Source organism: Sparus aurata, chromosome 13, assembly GCF_900880675.1.
Source record: "Sparus aurata chromosome 13, fSpaAur1.1, whole genome shotgun sequence".
Lineage (NCBI taxonomy): Eukaryota > Metazoa > Chordata > Actinopteri > Spariformes > Sparidae > Sparus > Sparus aurata.
Window position 1 is genome coordinate 2,332,292 of NC_044199.1, and position 22,990 is coordinate 2,355,281.

General features: G+C 44.0%; 1 protein-coding gene across 1 annotated transcript in view; it reads right to left on the reverse strand.

Moving 5' to 3' along the window:
- nsg2 (neuronal vesicle trafficking associated 2) overlaps window positions 1–21,609 on the reverse strand; it is a 47,820-nt gene extending 26,211 nt beyond the window's left edge. The window contains exons 1-3 of the mRNA XM_030438850.1: window positions 21,244–21,609; window positions 20,728–20,907; window positions 9,132–9,242 (exon numbers count right to left, since the gene is read on the reverse strand). Coding sequence (XP_030294710.1) covers window positions 9,132–9,242; window positions 20,728–20,856 — 240 coding nt within the window. The 5' untranslated portion in view covers window positions 20,857–20,907; window positions 21,244–21,609. The remainder of the gene's footprint in view (window positions 1–9,131; window positions 9,243–20,727; window positions 20,908–21,243) is intronic.
- Between the last annotated feature and the right edge of the window lie 1,381 nt (window positions 21,610–22,990).

Here is a 22,990-nt window from a genome sequence, read left to right on the forward strand (position 1 = left end):
GACATCATACAGACTGTGAGCTTCTTTTCCTTTAAATAAAACAAATAAATAAATATTAAACCTGGTGCTGTCGACAGCTTGTGAGTCGAAGAGAAAGTTTGACAAAGTGGCGACACCCCGTCTGAAGAAGCTGCAGCAGGGAGTTCGTGCCAAACTTTATTTAACTCTCCCTCACATGCTGAACGGGTACGAGAGATGATTTATGTTCATGTGTCACATCTGCTGATATTGACGGACAGTGATTGAATTCTGCCGTCCTTTGAGTTGCGCCTGATACCAGATCTGAAACAAGAGGTAGAGCAGAACGGGAGCCATCTGGACCCGTTGCAGGTATCACTCATACAGCCGCGACGTCTGTCTGTGTTGGGTCTGATGGACGGGATCTGTCTGTACGTCCGGCCCGTCTCACTGTCTGTCTGTGTGTCTCGTATGGCAGCTGACACACAGGGACCTCTTTGCAGTGACAAATAACTCAGAATGGAGTCGGCACCGGGGCCTCTGGGACGGCGGGCTGACCTGACCAGGACTGTTTGTGGTTCAGTGGAGCGTGAAGACACACGTACGCTGGTCTCGACATTCAGCCTGTTACCAGCTTCCTCTCCATCTCTGTGTTACGCTGATAACTGACTATCTCGCCCATATGGAGCCAATTCAACTATCACATTAAGATGAGGCCAAAACTGATTATTAGTTCAACTACTACGGCCAGTTACATCCTCTAAGTGTGTGTTTGTGCACACGCCAAAGCCGGAGGATCTGGGGATCACATCTGGCTCGTTCATTTTATCAGAGGCCAGTTTTTGAACAATAAGATGTCTGTGACTGTCGGCCAATAGGAGCTGGCACGGCTCTATAACAGGAACTGTGAGTGTGTGTTGGAAGTGTTCGTGTAAAACGCTTCCCAGAGCCGAGTTTGATGAGAGAGTGCGAACGTGCTGCCACCGATTGTTGGCCTGTTACGACACGATGGAGAGAAAGAGAAGAAGAAGAAGAAGAAGAAGAAGAAGAAGGAGAGGATGAAGCCTGTGAGCTGGACAAATGATGAGAGGACAAGACGGCAGAGGAGGGGAGGATGATAAGTAGTCAGGACGGTTGCCAGGTTGAATCCCTGAACAGGTTAAAAAACAAACCCTCACCTCGGTTACCAATTACTTTCAAGCTGCCTTTGGGCAAAAACCACAGCTGCTGAGCTGCAGATAATAAAACTGCTGCGACGATTACTGCGTTCAAGTCAGCTCAGGACATTAAAATTAGTTCAATATGTCAAATAAAAGTCAAACCTGCAGGCTGACTGTCCATAAATGTAGTGATGCAATGCAGCTTCTACAGTGAAGGATCGAAAGTTCACAGAGGTGTAAATACTTCTCACACAGGAAAAGTTAGTTTCTTGTAGGCATTTATTTATGACTGTTTGTTTTCTGACTGACTGCGCTGAGTTCTGCAGCTCATGTCCGCTGTAGTGTGAGTGGATGAAGGATGCAACAATTCTAGATTTAGTCTTTATTTTACATCCGAGTGTGAAGGCAAGAGAAAGAAACATCTCAGTCACTTCTGGATGGATTGTCATGGAATTTCTTCCAGACGTTTGTGGTCCCCGAGGGATGAATCTTAACAACGTGAAAATCACCCATTTTCAGACATTATGGAACCGGTTCCGTTCATGTTCCGACATCTAATTTTTTACCTTTTGCAGCACTTCAAACCTGTAAAGCCGGCATGTTATCTTCTAAAGGATCTGAAGCATTTTGCTGTCCGTTCCTGATTACAGCGACTCAAAAGTGGTGGAATCGTGCTCAGATAGCATCAAGGATCACGTAATCTGAAAGGGAACTTATGAAGCAGAGCTAATTTGGTGGGAAACAGGTTTATGACAGTGACGTGAGCCTCAACCGACCTTCGCTTTTAACACTAATCAGTTCGTGAACTCACTAAACTGAAATGGTGAACAACACAGTAAACCTGCTATCGCTCATTCAGCATGTTAGCATTGCTATTATCAGTTAGCATGCTGACGTTATCTTACAGCTCAAAGTTTAACCTCACAGATCCATTAACAAGCGAATTAACAAGGGAGAATCTAATCTAAAAGAGTAGTGTGCTTAAAAGTGTTAAAACAGTTTGATTACAAAGTTTATGTATTGCAGCGCTATCCGCTGAAGTTAGCATGCCTACCAGCTAACCCGACCTGTCTGGGTTCAGAACTGCACAAGATGCACCGCTAACATAGTTGACTAGCTAACAGCAGCGACAGAGAGCAGTATGAATTCAATACTTGTCTGATTCTGACATATCGCACCTTTAAAGTAGCATTTGGAGCACAAATATTCAGTAATCACACTGATAATGTTTTTGTTACTTCTCTGTCTTTTGCTGGACCCATATTCTGACCTGACTTCATCAGCGGAGCTGCTTGATGAGAGTTAACTCATCAGTCTTCTTCAAACAGCAGGAAAAACTCAAATGTTTGGATGCTTCTGGACCAAATTCAGGTGAAAATCTGTGTTTTTTTCCCAAAATAGGGGACAACCCAGATTCACAAAGCGGAGGGATGCTGTGTGAGATGTAAACAAAGACAGAATGCAGTTCTTTAATCATTTTCAAATCCATTCAGACTGCTGTCCAACTGAACACAGTACAAAGACAAGGTGTCTTCTCACACTGAGAAGAGCCAAAGTGTCCCAGTGGTCAAGGAAAGTCAGTAAAAAACAAAAACAATCAGACTGAAACAAACAGCAGTTTAAAAATCATAGATTTTTTTAAAAGCCCATGACGACAGCCTGAGTCGACGCTCACTCACAAACACATCATCATCTCTGTTTCCACGACACCTGCTGTAGTCTGAGTGCAGCAGAGCAGTCTGGATGCTGCAGCTGCTCCCAGATCAGCAAAACAAAGCGCCGCGCTCTCCTTCCGTCCCTCTGATGTTCTCCGCCTTCAGCAGCACACAGAGTTCAGAGCATAATACTAGTGAAGGTAAATCGATTGTTCCCTACACTGCTCACTTGAATGTCGGTGTGTGTGTGTGTGTGTGTGTGTGTGTGGGTGTTTAACAGAGAGCAGACGACGGCCATGAGCACTCCCTACAATCAGCGTACTATTAGTCATCTGAAAAAAACAGGGAAGAACAATACGTGGAACTGGAGGCTGTGCAAGGTTCTCGAATCACAGCAGTAATTACCTCCAACCTGACAAACAGAGCGGGCCGTCTGTGGAGGCGGCAGATTGCAGCAAAGCTTTTATCAGACGGGGAAGTGAAGGTAATAATGGGATAATTGTTTTGGACGATGGCTGCCTCTCCCGTTGTTACCTGCGCAGGCCTGCTAACTTCTGCTGGCATCAGGCGGACTCGGCTTGGCAGCCACGGCGCTGTCATGTAGTCAGCGTGTGTGTGTGTGTGTGTGTGTGTGTGTGTGATGAGGTTTGTGTTGGCATTTCGTCCAGGAGTGTGCGCGAGTCCCTCCTGCAGGAGTGGGCGTGTGCACGTGGGTTTGGAGTGCGTGCGTTTGGGCGAGAGGCGGCCAAGTTACACCATGTTTTCTGGATGCAGATCGTGCCAGAAACCGAGCAGGACGACGCAAATTACATTTCCCCTTCATCAATCTCCACACCTGCATCTCTCAATCCTACTGCGCCCAGACTGATCCAGTTCTTTGCATACGAGTCCTTCCTCGTCCACGTCTTCATTTCAGAGACGCTCTCTCTGCCGTTTCTTGTTATTAGGAGGCTGCAGCTGAGCATTGTGGGAAAAGTGGAGGAGGAAGAGAACCGATTCGCAGTTCGCAGCAAAGATCACAAGATGAATTTCAATCGAAAACGTTGCACAAACCTTTCATTTCATCCTTCATCTGGTATTCTGATTTTGGGGGTAACTCACATTTCGATGTCTGAATCAGCCGTAACAATTAGTCAAATGATTGATATTAACCCGGGTAAGTCTAAGGAGACGTCGTGGTCCGGTTTAGTTCGGAGCGGTGACAGTGTGACAGAAGCTTTCCGAGCCGGAACCGAAGTGCTTTTGTTGCCTAAATCGAGCCACAGACAGACTTTCTACGCCCACCATCCGCCTCGACCGTCACCCTGCGACAGTGGTGCAGCAGATGAATGTGCTGCTTCCTTCAGTACAGAAACATGTTCGCAGAGCCACAAAAACATAACAAGAAAAGCATATTAGTTGTGTATAATGACAGCGTTGTTACACACAGAAGCGGTGGAGGTGGGAAGTGATGCTTTAAAGGGTTGTGACATAAAAACATGGCTGATGGCTGGTTGAATACTGAAGAAGAAAACAGTTCCTGTCTCAGTTAAAGATGGTATTTAACCTGAACCTCCTTCTTTAGGATGCTTACACACAGTCCAAGAAAGTGAATCATGATTCACCTTCTCCAGATGTGTTATTTGATTCTGTTCCTTAACTTTATTAATCTGAGCTGCATTTCTTTCCAAACATATTTGCAGATGAGTCGTGTTTCAGGGCTGTGAATCTTCTCACAGAATTCGCTCTAATTTCACTTTTTTGGTTTTTGTTGCTGCTCCGCTCCGTTAGCGTTGTGTTGTGTCGTCTCGTGATGACATGAACAAACATTTGGTCTGCTAAGAAAATCGATTTCTGACTATTCTACTGTGAATGGATTTTGTTTCCCATCATATAAAAACATAGTTTTTATGTGACAGGGATTAAAAAGGGTTAGAGTTTAAGATTTGTGTCCAAAGAACCCGACATCAGGATATTTTTCAATCAAAAAATCATCTTGTAAAAAATATTTAAAGTCAATACAACAGCAACACTGTTAACAATAAACCTGACATTAAAAAAGGGACCAATAAAAAAAAACATTAACAAAAATAAAATCGATAAAGCTGAGATGAGATTGTGTGTGATGTTGACCTGATATCATTTTATATTTAAAATCAACTGTCACCAGGGACTAATTCATCTCTGCAGAATGAATTTAATGCATTCTTAATTTACGGTAATCTTTTGTTTCTCTGAAGGTAAAACCAGCTACATGACACAGACATTATATCTGTCAGCAGTCTCACTGAGACCTGTGAACATTCAGGAGTTAATGAAACGAGCACTCCTCGGTTTGTTCATGGAACAAAACAAGGACTGCTTCTCAGTTCTGCTGGGAGTAATCATAAAGACAGAGAGGGAGAGATGAGGGGAGGAGGAGGAGGAGGAGGAGGAGGAGGAGGAGGAGGGAGGCGGCGGGGGACAGAACAAGAGAGAAGGAGGGAAAGAAGAAGTAGGGGACCAGGACACGGGAAGCGACGACACGTGAACCTGAAATGGGGAAATAGAGAGGGAGGAAGGGAGGAAGGGAGGAAGGGAGGTGGGAGCTCCATCATCATATCTGCCCTACTTACACCACATTATAACTGTATTTCATATTCTTTGTTTTATTTTTAGGATGTGATATTGGATTTTTTGTGGATATATGCACATATTTTCAGTAAATGAACATCAAGTCGCTCCTGAAGTCGGTTTTACAAAATGATTTTTCCTACATGCAGACATACGATGGTCATAATCTGTATCCCTAATGCATTATGGGTATTAACATGTCTCCAAAGAAAATCACCTATTTTTCCTTCTCCCCATTTGCTCCCTTTATTTCTGCCCTCTCCCTGCAGGAGGATCATTCTCACAGTAACACCGTCAGGGACATGTGTGTCGGATTAAAAGCTGCAACTAAACTCCTGTCTTTGACAAAAACAAGCTGCGCAGCGTTTCAGAATAAAATGGAGAGGAAAAAAAAGCAGTGCAGTAAGCAAAACCATGCGGGAGAGGAAGGAAGGGAAGGAGAAGAGAGGTGGAGAAGAGGATGGAGAGCTGGTAAGCAGGAGCAAGGCGGTGAGGGAGGGCAGATTAGAGAGCATTTTACACTCTGAGCTCTTCATCCATCAACACAATCTGCAAAGCTTTGAAGAGAGAAGAGATATGCAAGCGTTTCATCCAGAAATGTTTGCTCTGTACTGCACAGCACTCTGAGTGTGTGTGTGTGTGTGTGTGTGTGTGTGTGTGTGTGTGTGTGTGTGTGTGTTGTGTGTGTGTCGTGTGTGCTCGCCTGCAGAATCAGCTCTGTCAGTCAAGCAAAGCAAGCGGTTCAGTCAGGCACCCAAAACCAACCGGCATCACACAAAATCGCACACAGACTGAAATGCATTTCTGCCTAACAAAAGCTGACATGGTGTGGCGAGCCGGAGATGACAGCAAAGTCAACTGCGGCAACATTTTGGGCCGGCGCTGATGAGCAGCAATCTCCAACCGGTCAGCTCAGCACTGCTGCAGAGTGATGTGTGTGTGTGTTTTCTAAGACTGTGTCCTGATATGTTTTCACTCCTGCACGTCTCCAAAACACACGTCAAGTGTTTCCTCGCTGATTTAACATCGCAGTCCTACCGTGAAACACTGCGACTGACTCGTAGATATGTTCTGTTGTTGCATAAATTCTTCTTTGTCGTCAAAAACCTGGCTCCAACATTACCCACAATGCAACTCGACCACTTAAAGCTAAGGCTGGTGAGTTATTCTAGAAACAAAACAAACACATCAATCAATAAATTCCATGTTTTGACAAGTAAAAGAAAAAAGATTGTGTATCTGTATCCACTCACCTCCTTCACCCTGTGTGAGAAGATGGACGGATTACCTGTCTATCTCACTACACACCTGCCTACCTGCCTGCACACACACTGCTCTTTGCACTGTGCACTCAGTGTGTGTGAGTCCTTCACAGTGCCGGCGGATGTGTTACTGAAGCTATTATAGTCACACAAGAGAGAAAGTCAAAGAAAATGTGCCCAAAACTTCCTTCAACTAACATACTAGCTTAGCAGCAGTGATTACTAACAATAGCCACGCTCATTATTCACGTTCATGATGATAATATTACGTGTTTTCTTACAACTGATTGAGACGTGAGGTAGTTGGATACAGTTAGCGATGACAACGATGCGCTGTGCTAATGCTACACAGCCTCCGAGCCTGTAACTCAGTAGCACAAAGCACACAACCAAAGAACAAGTGAGCAGAAACAGACTGTCGTTCAGCTGCTAACCAAGTACCACAAAGCACACAGCCGCTGGGCCAAAGAGCAGAGCCACTAGCCGTTTTTAGACAGAGCACCAACCCGCCAATTAGCCCGTCCTTTTGGCGGCTCGGTCCGCGGTTTTAGACAGAGGCCGGCAAAGTGGGGGTCTGTTTTGGTCCGCCGATTTCCCGCCTCGGAGGGAACACTTATTTCCGCCTCGCCTGCTATCTAAAAACGAGGCGGCAATGTGCCGGCCTCTGCGTGAGGTGGGCGGAGGTGTGGATGACCTGCACTGTTGTGCGACCCACAGCCGGGGAGTTTTAAAACCAGGAAACAGCTGATCACAGCAGTCAGTCCATCACTTCATCTGCGGACATTAAGATGAACAACTGGACAGCCGCTGAGATCCAGGAGATGCAGCGTCTCCTCGGTCTCTGTAGCTGTTTGGTTGTGTTAGCTTGTTGTTGTAGTCAGGAAAGCTAAGAACGGTCGCTACTTTCAAATTAAAAGCCCCCCGCTAAGAACCCACTTCTAAACTCAATGGGGTGCAATATAAAGCTCTTATTTTGAAGACAAATTTATGTCACTGTTCACAGCCCAACTTCGAGCTTCACGTCACGTCACATGTTTACGCCGACCTCAGAGGCGGCTTCTGGAGACGGAGGAATATTACGCCTCGGTTTTAGAAAGACAGGCCGACACATTGCCGTCCTTACCTTGGAGCAAATGTGCCGCCTTTTCTATCTAAAAAGGGCCACTGCTGTAGGATCAGACTCAAAGCACAAAGCACACAGACCCTGAGACAAGCTAACCTAATTAGCACAAAACACACCTACAGCAGTAAGGAGTTATACCATTATTCCAACCCTAACTTCATGTCAGAGGTTTGGCTGTGTTATGCTAGTAACCACAAATGTAGCATTTCCAAACAGTACTGTAATTAGATTATGGCTTCGTGGGTACGCTTAGTCAAAAACACACACACGTATCATGATTTTGTGTTGTGATTTCAGAGGAAATGGTATCACACACTATGGCAGAAGAGGCAGGAAAAGGAGTGGGGTCCTTGTGATTTTAGGCTTAGCTCAAAAAAGGCTGGCGGACGTTCTACTATGTTTACATTTCAAAGACACCGAGCTCGTCACATTGCTTTTGAGGCCCGAGTGATGCAGCTTTCCACTTAACCTTCGTGACTCGCTCTGGCACAGCTTCAGCGTCGCGGTGTGTGAATATGTGTGCATGTAAACACAGAGTGTCATCCAGACAGATTTCACAGCCTCTTCTGGTGTCTGATATCTTATTCTGCTCTCCTTCACTTTGAAGGATCTTCCCAGACACCGCCACACTTCTCGTTTACACACACGAACACACCTCTGCTTCAGCTCTCTCTTCTCTCGGTTGCCATGGACGGAGGTTTTATTCTTTGCTGCCATGATGCGACTTCTCTTTGGTCTCCTCTAACACGCGACACCTGGACGATGTCGATGTTTTTGGAAAGGTAACTCGGTGATTCACACACTCGGCTACTATTTGCCAGGGAGGATTAGTGGTGGAAGGAGAATTCAGTATTATAATAAAAATACTCAAAGTCCAAGTCCTGCAGTCAAGATCCAAGTTGGGTAAACAGACCAAGACTGGAAAGGATCCGGGACAACTTGGTCCAGTCGGTCGTAACAGTGTCCCTGCCTTTAGACTGAGGTGGCAAAAGTACACACACTCTTTACTCAAGTAGAAGTACAGATACTTGTGTGTACAAAGACTCAAAAGTAAAAGTATTGCTTGAAAGGTAGTCTGAGTATAAACGTGAAAAGTAGCTGTCTGAGGATTTGCACCGGACTGTCAGTTCAGCCTGGTCAACCTGATTTAATTTTGGTGAGTCGAGTGGAAACGTTAGATGAATAAATATCCTGCTTCTAATTGGAGCCAAGTATTTCCTCAACCCACACGCAGGAAATGTTCCGCCTGCAGAGCTGTCGTACTTTCAAACTGCAGATCGAGTACAGAATGTTTTCTTGAGGAAAACAAGGTCCGGTTATCAGCTGGTAGCAAGTACCGATCCAGTACTAGTGCTGGAGAGAGCGCTGGACACATTCTTACCTTAAGTCTCTCAGACACCCCGTCAGTGAAGCTGATGGTGAACTCCTCCACCTTGGGAACCTTCAGCCTCTTCTTCTCTGTCTGGTACTCCGTGCGAGTTTTCACCACCACCTGGAGGAGAGAGAGACCGTTAGATCAGTCACATCCTCGGGGAATCTGACGGCAGTGAAGGGCGGATGGTTGGATTTGTTAACTCTTAATACACCTCACAACAGCAGACAGTAGTGTTAAGTTTCTAGACAACAAGATGTAGAGGCACGTAAACGATAAAACACACACAAAGACAAATCAAACATGAAGACGAGAAAGCTGAGCAAACAGCGTCAGTGCAGGTTCTGTCAGTCACAGGTTTTATTAGATACAGTGGTCAATAAATGAAATATGATGTGCAGTATGAAGACGACACCATGAGCCTGCAGGTCTGAATGCAAATCACAACTTTTTTAACTCGACATCATTCTTGTTTTTTCTCGTCTCAGTGAAAATGAGAATGTTGTAACTCGATAAATTCCAGGTAAATTATTTAAACGCAAAGTTTAGGAGCTCTCTGCATGTCTGATGAAGTATTTGACAGTATAGACTTATTCAGTGTGGTTTTATATTTACAGATATTACACTTTGAACTGTTTAAAGTCATGTGTGGATGTTTTAGTGGCATCTGTCCCAGATTGTGACCAACTAACCCTCCCTCATCTCATCCTCCCCTCCAGTGGTCGCTAAAAACACGATATACACGAAAGAGCCGGTGTTTGATTTGTCCGTTGGTGGACTAAAAAGATCCACCTAAATCCTTCATACTGGACCTTTTAAACATGAACTTCAAATGTGTTTACTGCTTCGTCTAAAAGTTCAATATGAGCCAAAGAGCTCCTGAGTCGTACAGGACACGGAGAGCACATCAGGAGGTCAGGCATCTTTCATCAAAGCAGACATGTCATAAGAAAAGCAATTTCAAAACAAAGAGGTTGAGATGAGTGTTCAATACACAAAGGTGTAAGTAAGCATAGATGGACGGGTGAGAATGTAGTTTTTATTGGATGGCGCTCATATAAAAGCAGAAGTGTAAATATACAGTATCAGTGGTGTGTACTGTGAGAGCGGTGAGTTCATGGACTCTCCTTTCGTTTTGGTGTAAGATCAAACAGAGATAAATCACATCCAACACAGCTACAAACCGTCCTGCAGCAAACACCGGGACCGTATCTGTTGGAGCTCTGCTGTTAAGGTCCGCTGCTCAGAATCCAAGAGCCCCAATCCGAGGGGAAAACACTGGGCTTTGTGCCGGCAGCTAGATGGAAAAACAGAGGCAGGGCACTCCGGCTCTGCCCCAGTACTGTCAGTCTAACGCTCCTCAAGCAAACAGGTTTAGAGGGCGAGGAGAGACAAAGGAAAAAGACAGAAACTCCTAAACTCTGAGAAAGACCTGAGCAGCTGTACGTGGACAGTCGGGGTGAACTGATGGGCCGACAGAACGTTGGACTGACGTGAGAGATCGCTGTCTTCAACCAGACTGTCCACTAACCCTTACTCAGTAGTAACTCTATCCCAAACATGATCTTTTCCTCGAGATTATGAGCCCAAACTAACCAAATCTTAACCGTAGTGATGCCAGATCATCTAATTTTCCAACAGTGATTCGTAATTTTGTTGGAAGGTGTAGACAAATGATGTTGTGCTGCTGATAAGGGAGTCACATCAGAGAAGGGCTTCAATCAATCATTGTGGATGTCGGTAACAAAATAATCTAGCGGTGATGATAAAAGTGTACTCCTCCAAAGACCAGCTGTAGTCAAGACCACCTAAACCGAGACAAGACCAAGACTTTTAGAGGTTGAGACCAAGTCAGGACAAAGACCAAAGCAGGACAAGACAGAGACAAGATCAAGACTTTGAAGGTTTGACACCAAGAGGGCCGGACATGACCCAGTGTCCTGCCATGGTTATTAGCATTTTCTTAGGTTAGCTTCCTCATTATATCTTGCCGGCTGACTTTGTTTCAAGCTTCCGCAGCTGAACACTGCTGAGTTACGGACATGTGGTGCAGAGATGAAGACTATTTTAAACCTGACTCATGGATATATGTGCAATAGTCTTAAGTATTGAAGAGAGTGATGATTTTCAGCCAGCTAAATATCTGGATTGTGCCGTAACATTTCCAACCTCTACTGACTCGTCCTCTCAGCTTCAGCATCGTCTCCTTTTCTTTGGCTCCGACTTAACTGAACAAAACAGCTGCTAGTCACCAGGTTTCACCTCGTCGCCGCTCTTGCCTAAAGAAGAAAGTGTCCCTGCTGTTTTGTGCATTGACTGTATATTAATGCTCGCCGGCGGACGGGGCAGATACAGAGGAAGGTGTACAAATGACAAGACGGAGGAGAGGTTGGATGGAGCGAGAGAGAGAACAATGTCTCAGTGTCCTTGTGGCTAATTGCTCTGCCTCTGAGCAGCTCTCTGTTGCTTTGAGACAAAGTCAGGAACTGCTGTGCACACAAATGGGCTCCACTATCTGAATAACAACGCTGTCAGTTGGCTGTAGAGAGCTCTTATCTGAGCGCTGAAGGCCGCAGTAGGTGTACTGACTACAGTGCGTTTGATTGGACCCCTGAGGCTTCCGGAGCCTCGCGGCGTTCAGCGCAGCAACACCCGGCGTCAGGCTTGTCATAGTCGTAACTAATGTCTTCATTTTGCCTCAACTTTCTCTTTCTCTGACTCATTTCACAACAACGTGCTGCTGAGAGGCCTCTAGGTTCAAACACAGCGGCGCTTTATGTTGCTTCATTACTCTCCTCCCTCTCGTACCTCTCGCTCCTTTATTCCATATTACCCGATGAAGAGGCGATCAATCAACGCTGCCTCATTTACACGGCCCCTTAGCGATCAGCAGCTCATAGAAATCTACTGGACAAAGTGCCACCTCCTCTGATTAGACAGGTCCAAATACTTTGTGAGAAACCATTAATATGTGGACAATTAAATCTTGTTTAACAAAGCCTGGTGTGAAAAACATCATATTAATGATGCAGCCATCAACGGTCGTGACAGAATCAATGAAAATATAATTACAGCCGGCTTTCTTATTATTCCACCGAGGTTGCACTTCATTTTTCACTTGAGATTTCTCGTGACAATCTATTAGTTTGTTTTCTAGGCGGCGTGACTTTAGAGATATCATCATCATCACGTTCAGCCCACGACTTCAGTCCGGACTGACATTAACAGCTCTGGATTGCCACGAGGATGAATCCAACTTTTCTGTCTTCGATGCTTTTGTTTGTCATTTACTGTACGACAGCAGATAAATAGTCTTTGGATTCTGGACTGTTGGTTCAAAGAAACAATTTGACTTCATGTCATTTCATGATTGATTTTCTAGATTATATCCTCGTGTGTCATGTTTTACTCTCCACTTCCTGTCTTTGTTTGTTTCCCTGCCCTTTTTTTCTGTGTACGATTAATCCTGAACACAATAATCCATTTACTCACTAATGAAAATAATTGTATGTTTGGCAGCTATTGGAAGGATTGTTTTGAAATGTTGTACCTTCGTGTCAGCCACAGGCAGCACAGCCAGCAGTTTATAGTGCGATATCAGTGTCTCCTGTCAACTACCTCAACTACGGCAAGTCACAGAGGTCATATTTTACCATAGTTTCATGATCAGCTGAAAATATTTTGAACTTCTCATATTTGTATCAAAGATCTCCAACGTTTTGCGGCACTGCGTAGCCAAAGAAACCCGAGAGGGTCCGAGGCCCGTCCACTACAGTCCCACAGAATCCTGTGAAAACACTGAATGTCATTCTTATAGTTTGTGCTGGAAATCCGTTGTACGTCCTTCATTATTCCAAGATGTTTTCCCCTTTTTCTCCGTGCTTCCTACCCAAAACTCCGGCGTTGGTGAGTGACCATGTTGAGAATTTTGAAGGCATTTTCCAGAAGCCCGTTTTGTAAACTTACTGTGTCTTCGTATTTTTTACTGTAACTGTGAAATACGTTCAACCATAATTTCTCTCCCAGAATATCATATTCTCTAAAATGTCCAGTTCTACTACGACTGCTACCTCTTGTCTTGTTTTCTTTTACTATACCAACATTTAAGAACCAGCACGAAGCAGTTTTATTTCATTGCCCCCTGATAAAACAACACAATGACAGCAGGCTGTATTATAACGTGTTATCTTCTGACTTTTTGATTTCCATTTTTACTCATCTTGCCATTTGCTTTTCTTTGAACAGCCTCATATCACGACTGTTGACTTGATTAATTAATTTCCTCTCTCACTGTGACCGGAAGTTAAATGATTCCAGCACACACACACACAAAAAAAAACAGCCTCAATTTCCTTTGAAAATCTATTCAAAGATATTCAATTAGTCGTGTGTATTCAGAAACATCTTGATTCACTGTGACCTTTTGATATCGCCATGACTGACGCAGAGTCACTTTTAGATCTGTAATCGAGATCCACAATTTACTTTTGTGTGCTGAGCAACATGACGCTGGATGGCTGCATGTTTAGGTCAAACAGACTCGATGTATAAAGCACTTCAGAGCTTTTTCAGTTTATATCTGAGTGAATGAACAACAGTTTGAGTGATGCAGAAAACTACATTTCAGAAAAGGCTGTTTTAGTTTGCTACTATCTCTCCGTCTGTCTCCAGTCGCTGTAGGGTTTTTTTTTATTAGATCTTCCCAGAGGAAGAGCTGTCAGAACTTTTCTTCACCCCTTCTCTTCCCCACGATGTTATTCCTCAGACCTGTTATCACGATGATTGCTGTTTCATTTTTTAATCCCCAACGACTGAGCTGCGAGAGAGTTGGGCTTTGGTGCAGATTCAGCATTGAAAGCAGCTGCACACATTTTTTTTTTTCCACATCTGATTCTCGTTTTTTTTCCTTGTGAAAATAACAGTGAATGAATTCCACCAAAAAATGTAAAAAGCAGGGGGAATCCATCTCTGTGGCAGCTCGATTGGTACAACATGAGTTCTAACAGGATGAAGCGATGATATGATCAAAGGTGAGGGCTGTTCAGTCGACTCATCGTCAAGTGCTTCGATATTTGGTTGATTTAAATCAGACACCCCTGCAGAGGCTGAACAGACATGAAAATTGATTCTAAAAAAAGAGATGGGAACTATTTTTTGAATTGTGTTCTTATGTGGCTCTGGTTAGACTTTTATTTATGAATATTATTATTTCAGAGGATGTAATTATCCAATAACACTGGGGTGGGATTTAATTCTGAGTCAGAGAGACTGTAAAACAAACACAACAGAATCACAGGTGTTTTTTTGGTTGACTTTATAAAAAACATACCGCTGACGGACGAAGCAGATAATGTTGTTCGGAGAGAGAAACAGAAAGGAGAGGCGAGGCAGAGTGCACGAGGCTGCACTCAGATCCCATCAGGCGGTGCAGTGAAAACACGTCTTCAGATGCAATTCAGTTGAAAGTATTCCATTTTGGTTGCAGCGGTGCAAACTGCAGGGGGATCCCAGCCCCAGAAAAAAAACATAGCCAGCTGCTGTGAAGAAGATGAAATGAACTCGACTTTTGGAGAAACACAGCCCGACGTCACGTTGCGTTGGCCAATCATCTGCTGATCAGATTCACAGCAAGTGAATTCACTTTCTCTGATGCTTCACTTGTGAGCACTTGGTTCTGTCTTGTGCTCCAGTTTAAAACACGCAGTAACGACCTGCCTCGCATCCTGGTGGTTTACTGTTGTTTTAAATCTGTTGATGCTTTGTGTTTCAGCAAACTGATCAGCAGAGGTTCCCAACATGTCACACACACGGACCAAGGAGTGACACGCTGCCTGTTTTGGTCTGAATGTACCTTTAAAGTGGACAATTAAAGCAACACTGTGTAATGTAAGCAACCCCCCAACCCCAACCACCCATACGCCCATTCACACATCAATTAGCAACAAAATCAATCATTTGGAATCATTTGGAGTCTTTTTTTGGCCTCACCAACTCAATATCTGTCTCTTAAGCTGCTAAATGCTCGGCTGTGTTCACCAACTCGTCTCTAACTGTGTCTGTAAGAGCCTTTTTTTCTAAAAGCAGCTGCCTGCTACCTCTGAATTTTTTTTAAAAACACGATGATAGGAGCTTAAAAATATAAATAAAAGCTTTATACCATTAAAAATGAATATAATCACTGGGCTCAAGCCCACTGTTGGCTCTCTGTTCATCCAGGTGAGTACGAGCGTTTATTTGCATTCTCCTGACACTGTAGTGTAAATCGATATCCATGCACACAGCCAGAATAAAAACCAGCAGGGCTCGGAGTCCTGAGGAGCAGGACTGAAACCAGCCGACAGGAAGCTCTGCGGTACTGTTGGATCACTCAGTGTGTGCTGTACACAGAGCGGCATGGAGAGGAGAAATATGAAGTAAAGACGTTACTGATTCCCACTGATGCTCTGAATCACTTCTATTTTATGTTTCCCACAGATTTACAGTTGCAAACATGTTGGACTCGACGCAGCTGGAGACGTTTTATTTCTAATTTCTTGTCCATATTTGAAGCCATTACAGAAACCAACCAATAAATGGACAGCCAATCAAAAACACGTGTTGAGTTGAAGCTGGAGTTTCAAATCATTGGTAATTACACTTTATTCAGCCACTTTGAACACATCTGTATATGTGATAACAACCCGGAGCCATTCAGTCAAAACTTAACTATATTATTGGAGTGAACAAGCTGCATTTTACTTCAGTTAAACTCAACTAAATTGTTGAGTTTTCCACCTTTATAAGAAGCGTTTCAACTGTGTCTGCTTGTGATAATATGGTAAAAGGTTTGTGTGTATCTTCATCTGACAAAGAGCTGTGAGTCTCTAAATTCAACTTCATCGTGTCATAAAGCAGTAAGATAAACCTACAGTGTGCTTTCATTTAGAAAGTCCTTTAACAGTCAGACTCCAACAGTCTGCAGTATAAAAAGCCTCATGTGTGACTCACCTCAGTACATAAACACTGAACATGATCAGTCTGCAGTGTGTTACACGTGTGCTGTCACGTCCTGGCTGTGCTGAACATCACTAACACCTTTGGAAAATGACATCCTTGGAGCTAACGGGCTCTTTCAGTGTGCAGCTTTCCCTCTTCATAGACAACACGATACTGAGTCACGGCCATAAGACATTTATTTTCCCTGAGAAGTCGTAGCTACTCTCGCCAGACGGATAGGACAGAAAACATCATGTATAATTTGTGATCATTTGTGAAATTAAACTTGGATGGTGATGGCTCGTCTGGTTATGAGCTCTCGCTGCACGTGAGAAATCATTCATCGATCCATTACTGATTTAACGTGCTGACTGAGGATTCCTGATCCGAGGGATTCCTCCCTAATTAATGAGGATAAGAACACACAGGCGTAAAGACTGAATGAGCCTTAAGAGCGTCTCCACAGCAACCAGGAGAGGACGCGAGGAGACGTGTTGGACAGCAGGTCTGTGTACCTGAGCTCTGATCTCAGAGAGACGACAAACGAAGGAACAGATCCGTTTGTGGTTCTGTGTGGTGGTTCTGTGTGGAGTCAGTCCGTCTCACGTCTCTCCACTCTTCTCTGCTTGTTGCTTGTTTTTTCTACCAGCGACCCAATCAAGATATTGGTGACCCAGCGGTGGTTGTGTCGCGTCGCTGCCCAGATGGAATCAAGTCTAATACCTCTCTAATGCCTCAGCCTCTGTGGGCCACAGCAGCATTGTTATGTGTGTGTTGTGTGTGTGTGTGTGTGTGTAACCCTGCAGTCGGGGAGGTCACACAGTCATCAGGCAGGATCAGGTTGAAAACAGCTGGGGTCGAGTTCGTAAAGCTGCTCAGAACTCTGAGGCTGATCTGGGGTACGAGTCGGGTCACGTGACCCGCTAAACCTCGCTTCAGCTTTAAAGGACTGAAAGAGCAGAACTGGTCTCAGATCAGACTCAGAGGCAGATGAAAGCTGATTAACGGTGAACTCCCTCCGGGTGTGGCAGCTAGCAAAAACAACAACAACCCTGAATTCAGTGAGATTAGAGAGATTTTCCTCACAAAGGTTTGATCGGTGTCCCGTATCTTCAGGTTTAGAGAAGGAGCCGCACAAACGTATAACATCCTACAACACAGTCGCTGGCCTTGAAGTGGTTTTAATCAACACTTAGTTAAAATTAGAGGTAGACGAGGTAGTTTTGACCTGCAGACTGTACACATCAGACTCATCACCGAACAGACGACACATTTAGTGTCTAACTGGTGAACAAAGGGAGCGTCTAGCAGCCAATTAGCCAAACTTCTCAGAGGAGTTAGAGAATAAAAACAGAGCTGCAGATTAAAAATTAGTGCCAACATGTTGTCATTTATGCACCGATATTAAAAAGGTTTGTTTACAGAACATAATGCTGAAATTATGTTAGGGATATTTTAAATTATTAACTCCCCAGTGAATTTTACAGTTTCGGCGCACTGATGTAATTTCAGACAATACAATTAATTATTAAACGGTAAAACATGCTGCCTCAAGTCTCTGTCACAAGTAACTGATAACCGCTTTGGAGGGATCATTGCAAAATTGTAAATTTACATAAAGAATATATCAATATCAGACTTTTTTACTCCATGGTACCGGTATTGGTATTGTACCGGTTATGTAGAAACAATTATTGGATCTGATATTCAGCATTTTTCTGCAAATCAGAATCAGTGTTTTTTTAATCTGATCTGAAATTAATTTAAAAATGTTCTACTCTGGCTGTGATAACGTACTTATTTACATTCCGTCACTGCTCACTATATCATAAAAAGTGAGTTTTTGAGGATTATATATTAAAGCAGGATTACAGAAGAGGAAACGGGCCTGATGAGGCCATGAGAGACAGAAGGACGGAGCAGCGTGATCATACAGTGCACAAGTCTGTTAAATACAGTGTTCAGATTTCCATTAAAAGAACCGTAATAGCCATCATCAACACTTCCCGCACGCTGACGTCTAATTACAGTTTTCATTATTATTCCTCTCGGCCTCGCTTGTGTTCATGCATCACTTGCCATGAAGACGGATCCCCACACTTACAGCCGGAGACACAATCTCAGATTTAGCAGCAAATTGACCTTTAAAACTAAAACCAAACCGTCCCATGTAAAAAACAAATGCACGCGTCTCATTTGCATAACGATATATAAGAAAGATATTTGTGCTTAATGCCCGTGAGCGTGGGGACAACTTCCACCAGCGGTTCTGCAGCGGCTAGGCAAAGAATCTCTCAGAGCTGTTTACAAGTGAGCAGCACGCCCAAAAAAAAATAAATCTGCATCAGCTGTCAGCGAGAGCAACAGAAATCTTTGTGCCTGCGTCTCTCAGGGCATGAAGGATTCTCTGATAGTCGACCAAACAGCCAGCCGTCTTCTCTGACCTGCTTTCCTTTCAAATGCAAACAACAGACACACACCAGAACATCTCACACTCATCAAAGGTGATCCTCCCTGTCGCTCTACCTGTTCAGGTGAGCAATAAAACTCCACACAGCACAGTGACGACATACAGCATGTGAGTGAGCACAAACAGTATGTAGCCATGTGACCAAGACACTGTCACTCACATGTTCAGGATGCACATAATGTCCATCGTGAATTAAAAGTGCATTGATCGCCTTCCTGTGTGAATGACAAGTCCAGTAAACAGGTATGATATGACGTAGAAGAAGAGGTTGTGCCTCCATCAGCAGAACGCAGTGAGCGCTCAGACTGAAACTGCCAACATCAGAAATAAATAAAGAATTCAAATAAATGTCCCAGTGAATAAACTAAGAAGTCATTAAAAGCTTTAAAAAGAATAGTGAACATAAATTTAGACATGAATCAGTTTCATGATGCATTACTTGATATTTCTGTTTTACTTTTCTCTGTATGTATTGTTTTATTCATTACCAATGAATGAAAACATTTTCTATGAAGCTAATATCTATAACGCATCATCAACATACAGCAGCTACCATCATAATACACCTTCATATAAGACTACAGGAAGCCAACTGTTGTGTCGTCTCCTATTGCCTGCGTCTGCACTTGAACACATCACAAAGCCAACTACTGTAACTAGAGTAATTAATGTAACTACTGTCAATATTGTCACTACAGCATGTGAGACATAAACAAAAACTCTCCATATCGATCCTCTCATCCAACTCTCACCATAAAGCTAAGTGAGCTTCTCTGCCAAGATTTGTAACTATTCCTTTAAATTTACAAAGAGACTTATATTTAAAGACGGCATGTTCTGCTCACTGTCAGGTTCATAATTTTATTCTGGGTCACTACTAGAACAGGTTCACCTGCTTTAATGTTCAATAATCACATCAGTTTTTCGCATTCTGTCCAGTTCTGCAGCTCTGTGTTCCCTCTCTGTCTGAATCGCTCTGTTTGAGCTCCTGTCTCTTTAAGGCCACACCTCCTAGATTCCCTGTCTGCTCTGATTGGTCAGCGCACACATGCCTGAGCCAGCACCGCTAACAACAACAGAGCAGCTGTGCTACATCAATTCTTACATGCCAAACTAGCAGCTTGGCTAGATCAGGACATGTTTATGTGACATAGTGACGTAGTGTGATGTCACAAAGTCACAAGCAAAGGCGGGACTACTGACGAGGCGTTTAAGGAGCAGTGTTTCCTGTGGGAGAGAGGAGCTTCTGTTGGTGCAAACTTTTAAGATTGTTTACATGCACAAAATATAATATTCAAAACAACGAAGGTCTCCTTTAAGTCACTAGAATCAGGGAAAGTTTGGTATTTTTCCCTTGAAAAATGGTTTAAATTATTGATCAATCAAAAAATGATTGGAAATTGCCTTTCTGGTGATGATGTCATGTTTTCCAGCGAGTGAAAGCTTTCTTCATTTCATGTTCCAGATATCAAATGCCAGATCTCACGTAAACACTGAACACATGAAGTGTTTTCATGTGAAACTGCAGATAATGTCGACAAACAAAATCTCACCAGCTTTTAAACAGTGCTGCTGTTTGGAACTGGTTGTACTAATGATGTCATCCTTCTGATAGCAAACAGGTTGAGAGGTGACTGAGTGTTGGGCTTCTATAGTAAGTCACAGATCAGCATCATCGTCACACTGAGCCCCATAATCGATGCAATTCCATTCATTGTCATCATGTTTAATCGGTGCAGCTCTCTGTCCCGAACCCTGCGGAAACACCAATCGGCTCGGCACGTCCTTCTGCCACCATGGTAACTGGATTAACGAGCGGCGGTGCAGTTACTATGGGATGTCGGGATGATGAATGACAGTCTGTCTGGCACCAAATCTGTCTCCTAATCTCAGCTGGAAAACAAAGGACGTGTCTGGGAGACAGCTGAGATGAATGAACGTGTGAATGAATGAAAGGGCAAGCGTGTGTGTGTGTGTGTGTGTGTGTGTGTGTGTGTGTGTGTGTGTGTGTGTGTGTTATTCAGCATAAGAGGGTTTGAGGACGGTGTAGGTCAACAGCAGTGAGTTAATAGAGGCAGGAGGAGATTAAGGATGCACAAACAAGCGGTGAAACTCTCCCACAAACACTCAGCAGCTGTCGGGGCCGGGCTCGTCTCTCACCTTGTCAGGTGCTTGGCTCTGGAGGCTGCCAACATCCAGCGGAGTGATGAGGGGCACGTTCTGGAAGCCGTCCTCCACGCTCACAGGTTTGGCCCCTTTGTCTTGAAGATTACTCCCTAGTTTCACCATCTTTCGGCCGTGTGTTATATTCCCTTATTTCCCTGAAGACTGCCGCTGCTCCTGGATGAGAGAGAGAGAGAGAGAGAGAGAGAGAGCAGTTCAGGTCAATGAAAGCTGGCAGATTATGTGATGGAGATGATTTTAGATTGAGTATTGATGAGATTTCTTTTAACTTGACGGCAGCTTTTAAACTAAAATGTGAATATGAGGTAAACAAAAATGACTGTTCACTTCACAGGTTTGCCAATTAAATTGAAAAGCGTGGGATTAAGACTGATCAGCAGAGCATCACACTCAACATAAAGCTCAGATCAGAAGCCTGGACCAGCAGCAGCAGCAGCACCTCATCTGTCTCCATCACAACAACACAAACACGCACAACATAACACAACTTACAGCTGCTCGTCCTTGTCCGTCCGTCCGATCCCTCCGTGCTGCTGCAGTGTCTGAGGCTGGTCACAGAGGCGGAGGGAGCGCAGATGATGAGGAGCAGGTGAGGCTGGAGGCTGCGCTGCGGTGTCGCTGCTGCTGCTGCTGATGCTGATGCTGATGATGATGCGGGGGAGCAACGCTGCACCGCCGGAGACAGAAGCGAATGTCTGGCGGCAGGTTTCCTTCCAGCAGGCAGCCCAACCCCCTAATCCAGACACAGCCTCTTCTGCTTCCTCAGCCTGCCGCTGCTGCTACACCAGCCGCCGGAGCTGCCACTAGGGGGGCTCTGTCCTCTCAGGGAGCCTCGTTTGTTTGGGCTAAAGTGGGAGACGAATTAATGATGCCTTTGAGGGCTGCTCGGAAAATCCAAAGCTGAGCCGAGAGGGCGGAATGAAATCCGTTTTTAGTGTGAGGTTTTGTCATAAAGAGAGCAGTTTGATGTTGTAAATGTGTAATAAAGAAAACAATCCCAAACAATGAAGGTAATGATTATTTCTGCATCCTGCAACTGAAAAGTCAAACTTTTCCTGCAGGAAGTTTGTCAGATAAAATAAATCCGTGGATTTCACAGCACCTGAACGCAGCATCAACCATGTGCCAGCCAGATTGTGACTTTTGGTCCCGCAGCGCCATCTGGTGGTCCAATCAGTGACACACACACACACACACACACACACACACACACACACACACACACACACACACACAGATTTAAAGGTAAAATAAAAGAAATGACATGAATGAAACAGATGCTGAGATGTTTAAATGATGAGGTTTATGTGGGATAATCAGGAATTAGTGATGAGACAAATCTGTTCAATATATAAATCATCCATACAAGTGATTGAGGCAGAAACAATAGAAATACAAGTTAAAAAGGGGTTCTATAAAGTAACCAACAGTCATACTTAAAAGTAAAACTACCTGAAATCACCATGTAACTCTGCTGTAACTTGTAGTCGTTGTTTCTTTTAATCAATCACATGATGAACATCAGAGGAATCAGTTGTTCCACCTCCTTCTCTCTCTGTCCGGTGACACGTCACTCCTCATGCTGTCTTCTGTTGTTTTATCTTGGAGCTGATGATGACATGTTTCCATACATGTTGTCTGGAGAATACATGTCTCGTTTCGTCTTTTGTTTGTTCGTTTGTTTTGGTTGTTTTCCGTTTTAAATCAAGTCTCCGTCTGCTTCAGCGGTTTAGCAGAATGCTGCAGCTCTGTTTTGTTTTGAAGCTCCAGAAATGTTTTGTGGACTCCTGAACGTTCCATCGGCACGGCACTTATCCATTAACAGTTTCCTCCAGGCAGCCCAATCAATCTGTATCTCTGCGGTGGAGAAACATCCTCCTCTGGTTGTTTTGTACTTTAAAGCACCTGATGTCCTTCATTTCCTGACTCTTGTTTCCTTATGAACATTATGCTGATCAACCTTGAGGTGGATATTAGCATGAAATTCTATCTTCTGGCAAAAGGTGTCATGGTTGCGTTCACATTAGTGGGTGTGATATATTCAGTTTACTGTCAGACGAGTAAAGACACCAGAAAATCTTCACATTTAAGAATTTTGACTCTTTTTCAGGATTACTCTGACAAATAAATGTAACACATCTTGCCAACAGACTGATGAACGTTTCAGCGAGTGAGACTGATCACACTTCCTTGAACTACAAGACGCCACCAGCTGGTGGTGTTACTGAGCCATCCGGCT